The sequence below is a fragment of the Aulonocara stuartgranti genome (genome assembly GCF_965226115.1).
Source record: "Aulonocara stuartgranti genome assembly, chromosome: 17".
NCBI classification, from domain to species: Eukaryota; Metazoa; Chordata; class Actinopteri; order Cichliformes; family Cichlidae; genus Aulonocara; species Aulonocara stuartgranti.
In genome coordinates this window covers 9,923,744-9,941,132 of record NC_138953.1, presented here as the reverse complement: position 1 = coordinate 9,941,132, position 17,389 = coordinate 9,923,744, and the positions used below count along the sequence as shown (strand labels likewise).

At 39.5% G+C, this 17,389-nt stretch overlaps 1 protein-coding gene and 1 long non-coding RNA gene across 5 annotated transcripts in view; one reads left to right on the top strand and one right to left on the bottom strand.

The window, feature by feature from the left end:
- Window positions 1-147: 147 nt before the first annotated feature.
- LOC309692459 lies at window positions 148-3,326 on the bottom strand. Its single transcript, XR_014272316.1, has 4 exons — window positions 2,663-3,326; window positions 663-788; window positions 301-489; window positions 148-183 (listed from the first exon to the last, which is right to left on the bottom strand). It is a non-coding gene; the product is annotated as an uncharacterized lncRNA (long non-coding RNA).
- Window positions 690-17,389, top strand: part of LOC309692457 (uncharacterized protein) — a 185,512-nt gene continuing 168,812 nt past the window's right edge. For 2 of the 4 annotated variants that reach the window (XM_082510993.1, XM_082510983.1), the window contains exons 1-3: window positions 840-1,335; window positions 12,955-13,270; window positions 13,538-13,601. In XM_082510993.1, the coding sequence (XP_082367119.1) occupies window positions 1,267-1,335; window positions 12,955-13,236 (351 nt within the window). In that variant the 5' untranslated portion in view covers window positions 840-1,266 and the 3' untranslated portion in view covers window positions 13,237-13,270; window positions 13,538-13,601. The other 2 variants (XM_082510982.1, XR_014272314.1) reach the window with 2 other exon arrangements.

Here is a 17,389-nt window from a genome sequence, read left to right as displayed (position 1 = left end):
TTTGTGTTTATTCCTGGATAAATAAAAATTTGCGGGAAGGTTATTTGACTTTATAAAACCATACAGTTAAAAGAAAAAAAACACAGGTTAAACATTTTAAGGGAAACATTTTTTTAAAAGGGAAAAAAAATTGAAAATAATACTTTACCCAGTTTATGTCAATGAAAATATTCTGTTGTGATTCTAGGATGAGACAAGTACAAGTAGTGAATGTGCAAACTCGTGTTAATGCTTATGCAAGGTAGTTTATTAGTGTGACAGATACTTCTAATAATACTGTAAGAAATAGTGCAATTATACTTAATAGCTGTGATGAGGTGGTAGAAGAGCAGTGTTGATTATTTTATTCAGGTGTCTAATGGTCTTTGGGTAGGTGTTTGAGAGTCGTTTAGTCCTCAATTTCAGACTCCTGTAGTGTGAATAGATGACGCTGTAGGTGATGTTAATTATGTTTTGGGCCCTCCCGATGATGCTGGTGCTATGAATCCCCTGTAGTAAAGGAAAGGTTACTCCTGAGATATACATTAAAAATTTTATCCCGCTGTAATGAACAGTGTAAATAAATAACCACTGTAATTCTGGTAGTAATCACACTTTCAGCTACACATGCATAAGAAAACAACAACAACAACAACAAAACCTTAAAGATCACAGATGCATACCTTTGTAATTTCTTTAATCTCTTCAGTCTGATGATTTCATTTTCCCCTTTGAATATTGCCTCTAATGTTGGTCTTAGCTGTGTGTCCTTTCCCCTCCCATGCTACTCTTGGTCCTTTTCATGAATGCTGTTGGAAGTTGGAACCTGACATGAACCTTTTTGGCAGTGAGTTCAATTTTATTAGTTTCAAAAGCACATTTTAATTTTTAAATTGTGGGTCTCTGTGTGGTCAAACTAGATGCTATTGTTAGCAACCCGTTAAATACTAGCTTAAACTGAATGCTTTTTGAATGCTTTTCTTGTCACACGTGTTTCTGGTATGTATACTCATATTATAGGTAGCTGGTGAGTGTGATACACCGCAGCTCAGGCGTGACTAGAACACTTGAAGTGTGATACACAGCTAATGTTAGCATTTAAAGTGCACTGGGAGGCCAGGGCTAAAAAAATAATTAAACTAAATAGTAGTTTAGCTAATTAGCAATTTAACCCTTTGTTAAAGAGCTACATGCACTGGAACAGCTAGACTGTTTTCCAGCAAGTAAAACTTCTTGCCAAAAAAGTGCGCGTGGGTTCAGCCGCTAAGCGTGCTGGTTGATCAGAGGATGGCCACCTACATCTACGTCGTGTTCCAGAACAGTAGCGCGAGACGGAGTGTTGGCAAACAGGGAAAGGTGATTTTCAATCAGACAGCACACATTCTTCTTGGCAGAGTCATCCAAGTGTTTTGGGTGGGATTTTAAATTGTCTAATATTTCTGAGTTGAGAGCAACCCTCGGCACAAACAAAAAGTAAACCATCACTTTCTGGATTGTACTGAGACGCTGATGCTGGCACAACTACGGGCATTAGTGATGGGATTTCCGGCTGTTTTTAGAGAACCGGCTCTTTCGGCTCGACTCACTAAAAAGAGCCGGGTCTTTCGGCTGTTTTTAGAGAACCGGGTCTTCAGGTTGTTTTGTTGCTTTAATTAATTTATTATTAACAATAATATAAAATTATGTACAAAAGGAATTACTAATGTAAAAAAAAAAGTGGTTTTATTTATATATGTTTATATATAAATATATACAGTGGCCCCTAGAGACAAAACACGTACAAACTCCAAAACACATTTCTAGCATTAACTGAACTTCAAAACAGAGCTACCTAGATCACTTAAATTACACAATTGAATGTGTATTGTTTGTGTATTTATACACAAGCACTCATATATATTCAAATAATTAAAAAAAAAAAGTTCATTTACCTGTTACTATCACACACCAAATCCGGTCGTTTGAAGTTTGTACGTGCTTTGTCTGTAGGGGCCACCTTAAATATACTTTTATTTATTCACTCCACATAAAATGTAATAAATAAATCATATAATACAAAAACCAACTAGTCACATTTCAACTTTTAACTATTTAAATTTTCAGCTTTTTCCTTTTAAACAAATTTAAAATGAAACAACACAAAACACTGCAAATCACAACACAATTAAATCTAAATTAAAATATGAAAACAAAAAGAACATGCATATTCTCTGTCACATAGGCCTGCATGAATAAACTTTCTGAATCCTTTATCATCCGCAACTGAAAATAGTTGTGGGTGATTACTATACTTTTCTAATGTGACGTTGTTGTCCCTGGCTCTCTTTCTCTGTCTCTCCCTCCCGCTCTGTTTCTGTGCTACTGCGAGCGTAACTACCGCCCCTCCCCCCTCTGCCCAGTGCAAAGCACAAGCTCGCATGCGGAGTGAAGTGGAAAAAAAGTGCGAGAGAGAGGGTGATAGAAAGAAAAAAAAACACGGCTCTCGATAAGGAGCCGGCTCGCATCGTTCACGTCAAAGATCCGGCTCTAAGAGCCATTTCGTTCGCAACTGCCACATCACTAACGGGCATAGCTGATGGCACAGCCAGGGATGAAGAGGAGTTTACACTTGTATGGCAAACGAAATAAGGCTTCATCAGGTTAACGTGACACACACAACGTTTTTTCCTATGGTCTGGGGTACCTGCAAACATTATCAGCATCACTCAATTTCTCTTGGACAGAGTAGGGCCCACCGAACTTTGCCTGGAGATAGGGTTTTCAAAACAGCCACTTGATGATGGGAACCAATCAGCGGCTGCCAGCTCTCCAATTAGAAAGAGAACCTGCAGAGACACTCAACGGCACAGAACACACACATGGAAGAAAATCCAGACACTGATTCAAAATATGACCAGAGCCCTAACCCACACTGGTGATTAAGAAGTCTGAAAAACTCACTAAAACAAATTTATCAAATGTTAAACACTAGGCTTTAAAGGGTTAAAAAGAAGGAAAGCAATGGCTGGCTCTGCAACAGCAGACATCCTGAAAGATCCCAGAAGACAATTAAAGTGTGTGATGGCTGAATTATTTTTATGGTTAAGAAAAATAACTTCAGAGCATCTAACCAAGTCAAGAACAATCTTGAGCTGTATCACTGTCAAAGTCAAGAGATGTCCTCATGAATGGAAAGTTTGCAACAAGGCTTTGAACAACTAGAGGGTTCTGGAAAAAAAGTATTTTTGGACAGATGAAACCAAGATGAGCTTGTACCAGAATGATGGAAAGAGAAGCACACGGTGAAGAAGAGAAACAGCTCATGATCTGAAGTGTACAATATCATCTGTCAAACATGGTGGAGGCAATCTTATGATTTAACAATGTATGGCTGCCAGTGGTACCAGACCATTGGTGTTTATTGATGATGTGACTGCTGATAGAAGTATCAGGATGAACTGTGAAGTGTACAGGGCTATACTTTCTGCTCAGATTCAGCCAAATGCTGCAAAACCCATCAAACAGCAGTTGGTAGCACAAATGGATCATGACCCAAAGCATACTGCAAAAGCAGCCCAAAAGTTTCTCAAGGTAAAGAAATGGAATATTCTTTGATGGCCCTAATCAGTCACTTGATCTCATCCAAACAAAGCGTGCGTTTTAGTTACAAGCCCGAATACAATACTGGATACAAGACAATCACAGAGAGACCCACAAACAAGCAGCAGCATTTTTTTTCAAGCCTCTTAAAATGGAAGCCATATATAGAAGTGGCTGTCATTTACTAAACAGCTGGTCCAATACTTTTGTTAAACCCTTTAAATGAAAGCTGAAATCTGAGTTTTTATCATACCTTAAAGACTATTTAAAACTGACAGTGGTGGTGTACAGAGGATAAATTACAAAAATGATGCCATTGCTCAGATAAAACTTATTATGACAGTTACAATACAGCTAGACTAACAGCATGAGCAGACATAACACAAAACTAATAGTCTCATTTTGTGTAGACTACAGTGGAGGATAAAGGCTACAGCTGTATGCTATGCTGTGGTATATAGAGGCACCCTGGCTTTGGGTGACGGCTAGTTGTAGCACAGAAGATACTGTGAACATCTGCAGAGAGTCTGCAAGGAGCAATTTTAAACCGAACATGCCCTGCTGCGTTTCTCCCACCATTGGGCTGAAACATGACGGCAGGCAACACAATGGGACAGTGAAGGGCCTAATTATTGCCCCTATCATTTGCATAATTACAATGTTTTTTCTAAAGCAGGGGCAGTATAGAAATTGTAAATTGTAGTGGACTAGCTGTCTTTCCTTAGTGGAAGTCATATTTAAATGGAGAGAGCCTTTTCTGCTAGCCAGGCAGCCAGGCAGCCAGGCTCAGGCAAGAGGTCCCAATCAGCCAGCCTCACAGACTGCTCATTCAATAGGATTTAAAAAGCCAACTGTGTGGAGAAATGAGAGTTTTGCCCCCCAAATCATATGGAATTACAGTGCTGGTTGCATATGGGGGGAGCCAGTGGAAGGCACAAAAGCCCACAGGAAGCAGCTATTTCTGTGTGTTTTATTAACCCAACCAAGCAATTTAATTCTTTTGTTCGGGGGAGTTCTACTTCATTGATTAACAAAAGCGGGGATATAATTTTTTCAGCCCCTTTTGAAAAGCCTGAAATGTCAAGCCTTTTAAAGGAGATTATTCTGCCTGTGTGCGATGAATAGAGCCCAGAGTAACCTTTTGTCTACAATTAAATATTCCAGCATAAATATAAAAGAAAATCAGAGATGGGGAAGATTGAGTCAGGAGAGATTGGAGAGGTAGATCCTCTGCCCGATAGTGGCAACAGCCTGGCTCTAATTAGATATGCCAGGCGGGCTGTGAGCAGTCACTCTCCACAGCACGCCGAGAGAAGAGGCAGCCTGAGAGAAGAGGACAGAGGAAACCTATCTGCTCATCTGTCTGTCCAGCGCCTTCCTCTGGGCATCCACAAGGTATTTCAGGAGACTTTGTTTTGTTTTGTTTTCCGCTGTTATTTGTTTTCCCGACATCTTAGCTGCCAGAGAGGAAGGGTCTAAAAGGCAATGCCTTCTGGGAACTGCATAAGTAGATAGGGCTGAATGGGGGGAAAAAAGTTGTGAGATTGTTTGTGATTGTGAGGAATGATTAGGATGACAATAAGATACTTTAGGGACAAAGAGTGGGTTTTTTGGCACTCTGGAGGTAGACAGTGAGGCTGTCTGAAGGAGATGAAGAGGGATGATATTAAGTTTTGTATCCCTGCAGTGCTGCATTTGATTGTGTTTTGTGAGTTGCAGTTGGACTTGGCATTTGCATTGTGCACTTAGTAGGCTGCAGTGTACAAGGTGACCTGCATGCTTTGATAGGAAAGCCGTGTGTTTATTCCTTACGGAAACATACAGCCGGTGATAAAGTTCTGTCATTAGCTGATTAGAAGTTTGTGCAAATGATCAGATGCTTTCCTCTAAATCGCACAGTTGCATGTAGTTCTGCTGGTTCAATTTGTGCTGAGCCGGTGCTAGTTAAAGTCAGGTTATGACCTCCTGTCAGCAGATTATTTTCCTGTCCAATCATTTTCTGGAGTGACTTCATTAGAACGACACCATTTCAGTAAGTAGGCGTGGTGCTTCTTCTTTTGGCTTTTTGACATCATGTGGTCATACATGGGACACTTTTTGACACAATTTTGATTTCTTTTTTAAAAAAGCCACGTGTTTCCTCGATTTAACCTGATGCTTGATGTGTAAAGTTCTGCAGTTTGTCTTCATACAAGCAAATTACTTTGAAATGAAGTGCTGCTGTGATCTTTGAACCACTAAAAATAGATTCTATCGTCACTATAGAAAGGGGCTCAGAGGAATGTATTAGAGGAATTTGTTTAAAAAACAAACAAACAAAAAGAATATGACTAGTGGATTGTCTTTCATGTGAAAACATTGCCACATAATTCTGAGATATGAAAAGCAGTATTTTTGAAGGTTTGTTGCTGGAGATAAAAAAAAAGCTGAAATATATCTGAGTGCAAGGAGGAACACCTTAGAGAGCCTTTCAGCTACAAAAATCATGCAACATTTTACACAGTGAAAAAGAAAGAAGGCAGTTGCTTTAATGGCCTACGCACAGTTGAGCAATTCAGTAATAATTACAACTGTGAGTTAAGTTTGTGGTGGTGAGCGTGGCGTTGACTCTGCCTGGAAAATAGATGCAACAGGCTCTCTAGGCCAGTCAAATGACTTGATGATGTCATCGTTCTGTGTTGCTGCTCCTTCCTCACTGTTTTAAATTCTCTCATCTTTAAGTTCTCTATGAAGGTGAAATGGGTCTTTTTGCATCAAGCAAGTTGAGAATGTTCATCTTTTGTGTAAAAAGCTGCTTTTCTTCCTTTGTTTTTCCAGTCAGGATGCCCCAGAAAGACATTGTGACTTTTTGCTTTTGTGCCAAGCTTAATTCAGAAGTAGTCACTCCATGGAAGTACCCATCGCATATACTTTTTTTGTACGAGGAGTTTAGAATGAAATCAAACTAGATGAGCTTTCAGGGGAAAGACATTTTTTATGTACTAGATTAAACACAGTGTGAGTCACCAACACGTTCACAAATGTTTATTCAGCTACTGTGTTGATGATAAATGAAGCCCTCCCTCGTTCAAACAGTGTCTCACAGATTGTATACTGACAGAACGCCAGCCTGGAGTTAACTGGTGACATGTTGGTCCCAGCTGATGAACTCACGGTGTGCCTCCTGAGATGAATTACCTTGTGTTTGAATGTGAGTCTGATAGATTTCTAAGAAAATCCTGTTTCTGTACTGAACAAAAGCTTCGCCTCACCTGACGCGATGTTACATCTTTTATTTCCGACACAACAGCAGTGCTTGAAAGGGTTTTTTCTTAGAATAGCATCAAATCAAACCTGAGAAACACTGTCCCACTTTAGTTTCACTCCTTTAAATAGACATGCAAAGGTCCATGTGGGCTTGCTGTCTCAGAATATTAACTATTATTAATATTCATTGATGCAGACATTTGGTTAGATAGTAAATACTGTATTCTGATGAATATAACAGTCTCCTATATTTCATACAGTTTGAGGTATGCATATCAGACAGTTAGCAAGACATAGTCATTTTTATGGTAACATGAAAAGTCAACCTTTTTTAACAGAAAGTTTTTGGATCCAGGCTGTTTGTAAAGCAGTCAGTTGTATCTACCAAATTCATCGAGGTTAACATAATTCATCTATGTGTGTGTCTTGTTTCAGGTTATTTGTTTGATGTGTGGCCCATCAATAACAATCAGCATGTTCTTCTGGAAAAACAAAACAAAACATACTGTCCACCCCTGTTGTACCTTGTGCTGTATTCAGGATATTTTCTGAATATTTGTTTTTTCCGATCTGTCCTGTTCACTCCATTGATCATCAACTCAGTGCAATGAACATGTTTCTTAAAAGAAACACAGGAAGCACAGTAAAATATATTTGATTCCCTCGAATTATAGTTTACGGTACTGTGCAACTTGAGCCATCCCTCTTTGAACAGTGGCTGCTTTTTCACTCGTTTTCAGTGCAGTCCTTGGATCTTAGCCCACAACTTGCTATATCTCAGCATGGTGTGCAGTGTGTTCCTGAAACTTCTGAGCAAACTGGACAAGTGAAAGACAAATACAAATGTGTCAGGCAAACAGTATGTGAAGGTCATGTTCTTAAGAATTAGGAAAAAATCCTGTAGAGACCCGACAAAGGGCCTGAGCAGTGTAGCTGGCCCTTCAGTTGATCCAGCTTCTGTTTGCTGATGATTCATCAGAAATTATCTCAGCGGAAGGGTGGAAGAAGGGAAACATGACCGGGGTATACTAAATTACACAAAAACTGGACTGAAAATCATTGGCAATAGTTCTTATGTAGCAGTGAAATCCAATTTTGAAATTCTGAGTTCTAATTGTTAATATTATCTACCATGCTATACATACCAGGAAGGAGGTACAGCTGTGAGTGTCTACAGCCATCTATAAAACACGGTGGAGGCTCTGTCGTGGTTTTGGGCTAATTTCTGCTAGTGGTCTTGAAGATGCTGTCATAACTGATGGAACTATGAATGCACAAACGTACCGTCAGGTTTTGATCAACCCTGCACTGCCATCTGCGGAGCATCTGATTGACAATAACTTTATTTTTAAGCATGAAAGTATCAGTACATATCGGTAAGCATCAAATACAGTGCTAATACATACTGTGCTTTCATTTATCTTTGTAGATTTGAGTAAAGTGTTGCAACTATTTTCTGTTTTCCTGACATATAAAGAAATGAGGGGTATCTCAAAACCTTTGCACAGTACTCTTCTAAACTTTTCTAAACCCTCTTGCATTTACCTAACATCAAGCAAGCCTTTACCAGGAACTGCCCCACATTCAAATCTGTTACCAACCCTGTTTTAATCTTAATCTTAACAGTCAACAGAAATACTAAACTAAGCTCTGCAAGAAGTGTACAACATGAAAAAACCCATCTTTGGGTGTTTTTTAATCATTTTTTTCTATGATTGTGAGAACACCCTGGTCCTTATAAGTAATGAAGCACACAACACACACACACTTACAGCAGTGTGCCTGTGCTCAAGCAGTACTAACACACATGCATAAATCTAATGTCACCTCTATTCCAGCAGCCTGTTTGTTCCCAGAGGGCATCTTCAGAGCTTTGGAGGGCTGATTGGAGGAGACAGCAGTAATGACTGCAGGTCAGGAGGTCACAGCCCTGTTATGATAACGAAATTCTGGGGTCAAACGCCTTAACGGCAGCCCGTTGTGACTGCTGATGATGCCCCGATAACAGCAGATGAATAATACACTGTTATTTGAACAGTTTAAATCAGAATTAAATCAAGATTCATTCATAAATTGAATTTTCTTCTTGCTCAGTTGTCATGCCTCAAGTACGCCAACTCGGTAACCCTGACTGACCCAAATATAAGCTTTTTTTTGGAAAGTTATTTTATTTTATCATGCATTTAATTTGAAAATATTACAGTGGAAGAATTTTGAATGCTCACAGAAAATACGTTTGTGTATGGTTATAGACAGCAAATCAAGCAGAATATTTCAAAAACATACAATTTTGTTCTAATAGTTGCCAGTTACTCTGCAGACAGAAAACAAAACTTTTTTTAACAGGAAATTCTTTCTTTCTTTCTTTCTTTCTTTCTTTCTTTCTTTCTTTTACACCAGAGTAGTTATTTGAATCAAGGCTGGTTGTAAAGTGGTCACTTTTATCTACCAAATTCATCAAGTTTACACATTTTCTGTACAAGGCCAAATAGTCTTTAAACATTGTGTAAAATCCTATAATTAGATTAAATATCAGAGACATAGTAAAAATAATGTTAGTGAGATTTATTACATAATCTGAATTTTATACCAGTGCCAGTGCAGGTTCTTAGTAAGGAGTTACTTTAGTGCAGTTCTTTTCTCATATGCACAACACATGGCTATTGTTCTACAGAATAATCAAACTGGGACTTAGACAGTACCAGTGACTGTAGAAAACTGTTTTCTAAAGTCATTGAATGGTACTAAATGAAATAGATATACTTTTTTTTTAAAGTGTCTTTTATTTCCACATTTTTGACCATTAATGCTAGAAATTGTGCTTGAAATGTTGTCGACCACACAGTCATCATCTCTCTACATCCCCGAGCACACATGGAAACATTCAAACACATACAGTAGGCAGGTAGTCAGACATACAATATTGGCACACTTACTTCTACAGAGAGTCAGAGCACATGTATAAATCTGGCATAATGCTGATTTTTACTTTCCCCAAAGAGGACTGCTAGCTTGGCAGAAAGGAAACAAGAATTATTCAATCAAAAAGCTCTCCTTCCATATCCAGATTTGACTCCAGCCACATAAAGCTGGCCACATAATCCTTTTATCAAACCTTCCGATGCAATATTTTTATTGGAAATGCCCAGAGAGAGAAATAATATTAAGGTCATTTCTATATCTAGTTTATTTTTTTCCTTAGAAAAAAAAAAAAATCAGCGCTGCCTTCCATTTTTATCTTGAGACAATAATTACTTCAGGTTTGTGGATGGAGACCTAACTGCTGATTATGAAGGTTCTCTGCCCACTAAGGGAATCTCTGTCTTCATCAGTAATAACAAAATCAAATTGCCCTCATTAAAAAAAAAGTGTGTGCATGTGTGTGTGTGTGTGTAGAGTTGGGGAGGGGGTCCACTGCGGTGATCAGGCAGGTTGAGGGGAAAATGTAGTCGGTCAGCTGGTGATGTTGGCTGCTACTACTAATATCTCTAAAGTGGTAGATATGGAAGCTGTGAGAGCTGCTATTCTGTCCTGTCAGCGTTTCACAGCTTTATATCTCTGCTCGCCAAAGCTCAGTGGGCTGAGCTTGGTGTGTGCAGCCAGTGGGGTTTTTACTGGACTGAAACCATTTTCTCTACTGGAAGAAAATTATCTCCTTTTCTACTACCTCCTTTGCTTCTAAGGGGTGTTTTGATTGTTTTCTGTTTCCTTCCTGGTGTGAATATAGCTGATAACTTACAGCTATACGTGTAGCTGTTAGATGTAGGTGAGCATCTATTTGTATGTACACCTGGCTGGAAAAAAAATTGGATAACTATCCGTACATATAGGCTCAAAACACGTGAACCATCTGAGAAGTTGTATTCAGTAATAATTTGTAAAACTTGGTCTGATCCAAGTCTCTCTTGCACAGTCTATCCTTTCTCCATGCTCTTGCCTCCAACCCATCAAGGCAGACGGCTGCCCCTCCCTGACCCTGGTTCTGCTGGAAGTTTCTTCCTGTTAAAAGGGAGTTTTTTCTTCCCACTGTCGCCAAGTACTTGTTCATAGAGGGTTGTCTGATTATTGGGGGTTTCTCTCTATTACTGTAGGATCTTTAACCTATAGCATAAAGCATCTTGTATAACGTTTTGTGTGTGACACGTGGCAGGTGAAGTGAACAAAATGTCTGGCAGCCTCTTTTATATGATTTATTTAGCTAGATTTGGATTCAAAAAATGTTTTATATAGCATGGAGACATTAACTCCGTGGGGTTTGGCTACAGTTACTTTCATATTGGTCTTGAATTACTGTTAATAAGCTGTACGACTGTAGCAAATCATAACGTCACACTGCTTAAGTGCTAACATGAGAAAAAAAGCACATCAAGCACAGATTTGTTGAGTTTTTAGCATAGTTAGAGACTTTTTTGTAAAAGATGGTTGATTCCTGATGCTAGTCAGCTGTAGCCATGATAAGAACAGTTCATTCACCTGTTGGCTTATTCCAGTCGTATGTTCCTGAGAGATGGAGTGGTTCAGTAGCTGTGGAGTAGCTCAGTGTGAAGCCGGTCTTTTGTATCAGACACAAGGAAAAACAAAAGGTTCTGCTGTACAACACAACAACGGACAAAGACTAAAATAATGCCCATAAAAGATGCCACTTTTGGCTTTCTGACCTCAGTAATGGCTGCTACTTTATCACACTGATGGAATGATGCAGCCTGCGACCTGGAAATTGATGTCTGGTCAGTGGATCTGAGAATTAAGTGGCTTCTCTCCATTAGACTTTCTGACCGGAGTGGCCATGTAAGGTCCCAGACTGTGTCTTCATCTGGGTGGACTGGTAATGGGAAAACAAGTCATAGTTCACTCTGCTGCATAGGTGTATGTTTGTGTTAGGGAAAAAAATCCAACAGCTACAGAGCTGTGTGTGTGTCTGTGTGTTTGTGTGTTTGTGTGTCTAGAGAGCTATGATTATCCGCTGGAGGAAAACAAGTGCAGAGTGAGGGGTCCATTGTGGAAACAGGATTATAGCCTGTGAGGGAGAACAGAACAGTCTCTGCTTTGTGTTAATGTGCAGTGTTTTCAAGTATAATGTTAAATAACAGCAGATGAATAATTTGAGTTCTGTGCGAGAGTGTGTGTGTGTGTTAGTTGATGATTTAAATAGTGAGTGTGTCTCATTAGTTTTTTTCTGCTGAATATGCAAACCTTGTTGTCTTGGAATGCAGGCCCAGGGCATGTGGTTATTAATATGACAGCATGCACACACACACACACATATGCGCGTGTGTGTGTCTGTATAAGTAAACACTTCCACAATCAGACATCATTTAGTTTGTTTTGATCAAGGTGTACAACCCAGAGAGCGCACAGAGACAAGAAGAGCGAAAGAAAGGAAGAGAAAGAGAAGGCAGACTCTTCTTTCTAAGAGTTCCCCCATGTCAGTCGTGTAAGAAAGCCACCAAACCAATAATTTTGTCAAGTTCTTTTTTTAGCGGAGCGGCTGAAGCGTCTTTGGATTGCCACATGTATAAAGGCAGCCCATATAAAGCCATTCACAGCACTGAATGAACACGCCATCTGTGGGGCTTTCTTATTTCCTCTTCTCTTTTCTTCGTCTCCTTTTTCAAGCCTTGTAATCAAATTTGAGCAAAATCAAATGGCGGGAGGATAGAGGGAGAGCAGTGGGGGGGAGGAGGGGGGAGGAGGGTTCAATGAAAGTACCTTTTGTTGGTCTGAAACGAGCAAGTAATTTACAAAATGCCCTCCCTTTGTGCAGGGGGCTAAGGGAAGAAAGAAATCAGTAGCTTTTAGAAGCTAGGCCTTGCGCTGCGACGGGCAAGATAATGAAAGCCGTCTTGTGTTTGTGGGCTAGAGAGCATCTCAAAGGCAGACCAGGCCCCGGCTCAGGGTTAGCTCGGCTGCTGGAAAAAAAAAAGGAAGAAAAAAAAAGAAACCCTACAACACTCTCCTCTGTGCATGCGTGTGTGTTTGTGTGTTTGGCAAAGAGCGGCAAAACAGGACTGCTGTGCCCGACTACTCTTGGCAGAGACACTCTGAGGAACAGGCAGAGTTGTCGATGCTGAGGAGAGAAGAGGAATGAAAGAATGACTTCAGTGGCTACGGGTGGTGCTTCATCTCCTCTTACCTGGTGTCCTGTCGCAGGTGCATCTGGCCGGCCCTACATACAGAGGTGGCAACACCTCCGCAGAGGAGTCTGGAGCTGGAGAAGAAGAAGAGGAAGAGGAGGAGGAGGAGAAGAGAAAACATCCTGCAGGGATCATTGTGCTGAAGGATTACGAGGGGCAGGCAGAGGATTTGAGCTCGCTGGTATCATGTTGCATCCTTCTGTTCCTCTGCTTCCACATCACGGGAGCTCAGCACCTGACTGGTGAAGGGACAGTCAGCCTTTACCTGCGTGGACCTGCTACGTTATTACCTAAGTGACACCTGGTTAGATCGCTCCCAGGGATTATTACAGGTCAGATCATTTGCAACATTTAACTTCTGTTTGTGCAAAAACTAAATTAGTCAAACTTGTTATGAGAGTAAACGGAAACTAACTATATTAAACATATCTAGAAGCCATTCATCTGCATAGATACGACAGATGTCTACAGAGGAATAATAAGTTGTTACACGTTATATACTTAACAGCGTTACTAAAAGTTGTAATGACCACATTTGTCCTAAGAAGTTGTTGTAAGGTTATGTTTAAATGTGTGATGGGTGTTTGTGTGGCCTACAGACTCCATCCTGGTTGACAGTGAGTGGACTGATACCTGAAGACACCACCTGAAGTGCAACTCATGGTGAGTCAGGACAAAATATGTAACGGGTTTCTCCTGCTTCCTACACACACACACACACACACACACTATTCTCACCTTTTAATCAGCTGTTTGTCTGCGTGTGCTTAAAGCAGCCATTGCCTCTTTGCTCCATGTTTGTCTTCATCTTACAAATCTTACATTTGAAGTGCCTGAATTATAGTGAAGATAATTAATGAATTTCATATGAACTATATTAGATTCTTCTCTTTGTGTGTGTGTGTGTGTGTGTGTGTATTAGCTTAAAAAGCCTTTAAAGTTTTCAGATAGAAGAGGTGTTACATTAAAGTAACCGTCAAAGTGTTATTCTGATATGGCTTTGAACATCTTGGACCTTCGTACTCCTCATTTTGTTCTCTGCATTGAAGTCTAGAATTCTCACACTGTCAGTGAAGCCAGAGAAGATCGGCACAAGTGAAGGAAAACTAATCTGAGCCACCTGTCTAAGTTAGAAATCACATGACATAATTTTTAATTGCAAAAATTGTGTTTGATTACAGACTCACTCCTTGTGTCAAGAAAGTAGTGCATGTTTATACTGCTGAAAACACAAGCGGATTTTTGTTGTCAGTGAAACTACCTCAGAACCTTTCTCTGCCCCTGCTTCCTCTTGTATAGAAGAAAAACGAACAGTACAGTGAAAATAAATGAATACAATTATTAGCAAAACAATCACAAAGTCGGACATTAGAAGATTAAGACTAGAATGAATGATGTCATCAGGTGCTGACCTTCTGACCATAAAATGTGACACACCCAAATAAAACATGAGTGAGAATTATACATTTTTGCACCTCCTAATTTACAGTGTTTGCTGTCTTACTCTTAGGTACACTGACCTTATTTAAAAGTCGAATGCTATTTTTTCACATTATTTCATACTTGTACTCCACTGTAGTTCAGAGACATTTTTTTATATACCTTTTACTTGAAAGCCATTGGTTGGTTATTTCGTAGAAGCTGACCAGCAGTTTGAACACACATGTGAGTCCAGTGTGTGTGTATTTACGTGTTAGATAAAGAAACGTTTAGGATCTGCAAACTTCTCCCAACATCTCTTATTTTGTAGAAGATTTTGCAATATTATTTAGTTGTTTTTATATGTATCGGCACCAGGATTTGTCTTTAGTTGGTGTCATGAGTACAAAGTGTTTGTGTGTTACTCATCTAAGTGTAGGTTCAGATTTATAAATGAAAGCTAAGCCGTGCAATGCAGAATGACCATATATACGAAGCAGCAGTGGTGGAATGTGCAAGTGGGAGGCTGGAGGTTAGTTGTCATGTTTATCAAATATGTGAACCAACTTCATTTGTTATTGTCTATCGATACATTAAGCAGTTAAGCAGTTTATTAATATATTAAGCAGTTTCCTGCCACATCTGTATTAAAGCACAGAATGATATTCCATTAAACTGTTATTCGCAGGTGCTCCTGTTGTTTTAGAAGAAATGGATTGAAATGTATCTATGCCATTTAACAGTGTTACTGATCATGCAAAGTGGTTTACATTTAAATAGTGCTTTATTAAATGCACTTGAAGCACTTTACCTGTGTCAAATCCACACCACCACCCTTAGCATCTGCAGTTAAGATAAAACACGCATGTCCTTGGATGGTTGATAGGCACAGAGAAAACATTAAACTTAAACTTAAAGACTCAACAAGGTTCAGACACAGACTCCACTTACTGTGAGACCGACTGATATTGGGTATCTGAGGCCATTATAGACTGATCAGCCAATAGTATCATTATGTATACACCTATGTGCATACACCCATACATACGTAACCTTACAGGACTGATTGATACTGTAAGTATTGATGCACAGAGAGCAGAGGGTATTTTTAAGAATGATGTTAGAGCTGCTTTGCTAGACAATCTATGTGTTGACACCTTTTTAAAATATCCCAAGCATTTGTTTGTACACTCCTGTATCAGCTGAACAATACATTGACCTGTCTAGAGAGCACAGTAGTGTAAAGAAACACCTGAGTGTCTTAAAAGCAAGGGCATTTTAGATGTGTTGTGTTGCCAGTTGAAATTCAATCAACTGCAAGGTAAAACTGAGTGAAACATCAAATCTTTGCTTGCAAGACTGCAAAGAGAAGTTTTGTTTTGTGCTTTCGCCTAAAAAAAGGATCCAAATTGTCAAAACTACTGTTGCTTTATAAAGCTTGTAAGTGCAGACAAAATGTAAAATCATTTATAATTAAGTGTGTGGCTTATTGTCCTAAGGAGTTTTGCCATTCTGAATGTTAAATTAGAATATGTGCGATAGTTAAAATTTAATTTGGTTAATGCTGATTTACCTGAGTCAGTCACCCTGTTACAGAAGTTTCATGCTGTTATTTCTCCTCCTCCTCGTTTTTTTTATTCAGGAAACAATAAACAAGCGAGCCACATTCAAATGAGCTGATTTCTCTGTTGGCATATTGAAATGTCAGAATTTGCACTGGAACAAATACGCTGGTTAAAATTCAATTGGAACAGAATGGGTAATGACCTATCTTGGTGTTGCCACACGCTAACAGGCAGAGTCCCAGACTGCCTGGAGGGTTACAGTCACTTAGTCACATGGCATGCATCAGCGCTTTGATTGTTACCGACACATCTCTGAGCCCCTGGCTCCCCAGCACAGGTGCGAGGATGCGGGGGCGAGGGGTTGGTGGGGTGGGTGAGTGCAGAGGAAGATAAGCATACCTTTTCGCCATGCAGTCAAACTGTTTTTTTTAGATTTCATACAAATAAACAAAACATTTGACTTTACAAAAACAGTAGAGAAAAACAATAAAAAAGGTTCAAAAGATAATTTTTCTTTTTCATTTTGTATGATTTTTTATTTTTATCCATCTTGCAACTGATATGAGCACCTTATGTAAAACAGCAATTTCCTCTACACTGCTTGTGATGCACAGCTCTGGATTAAGTTGTTTAAAAGAGACATTAGTTTGCTGGATGGATTTAGTGTTGAGATGCAAGAGGGTTTTGGGTATTGTGTGCATTAGTCTCCTCTCTGAAGCTTGTGCATAAGAGGTAATGAATATATATGTGTATGTATATATGCATGTGCATGTGTGTGTGTGTGTGTGTGTGTGTGTAATTCCTATATCAAAAGGAATACAGAGAAACTCAGTAGAAATGGTAATTATAGGGAGGAAAATCTAACTTGATCAGAACTTCGCATCCATCTGTTAGCAGCACAACAGTAGTAGCATTTGGACTAATCATGACAGGCAAAACAGCTGAAACACAATCTGTAAACAGTAGCTGAGTTCCTTAAAAGTCATAGTAAATGATGAGAGCCGGTGTGCTCCCCAAGTGGATTGCAGCCATCAATAAAATGCTGTTATGAAGATGCTTGACGTTGACAGCATGTTGCTGGACTACGTTACCAGCTGACTTCTTCCTATAACTCTAAGAGGTCCACTGGGTTTACAGGTCTTTGAGCCCAAGCATCATTTTTATAACCTTTTATGAATCTTTATAACTCCATAAATGTTTTATGGTGCCTGTAAACATGAATCGTATGAAATAATTGTTTCATCTGTGATTCCAGTTGCTCCTTGTTATCTTTTCACCTCTTCCATCTGTTATTTTCAATTTGACCGCAGAAGCATCGCCTCTATTAAATCTCATGGGTTATTAATCTCCTTTAGGTTGGCAGTGTGTTGTGACCCGTACAGCTCCCTGAGGACCCTCTAATAACTGCTAATGGGCTGTTAAAGTAGTGGGCGGGGCCTGCGCCGCTCACGACTGGATGGCGAGGTC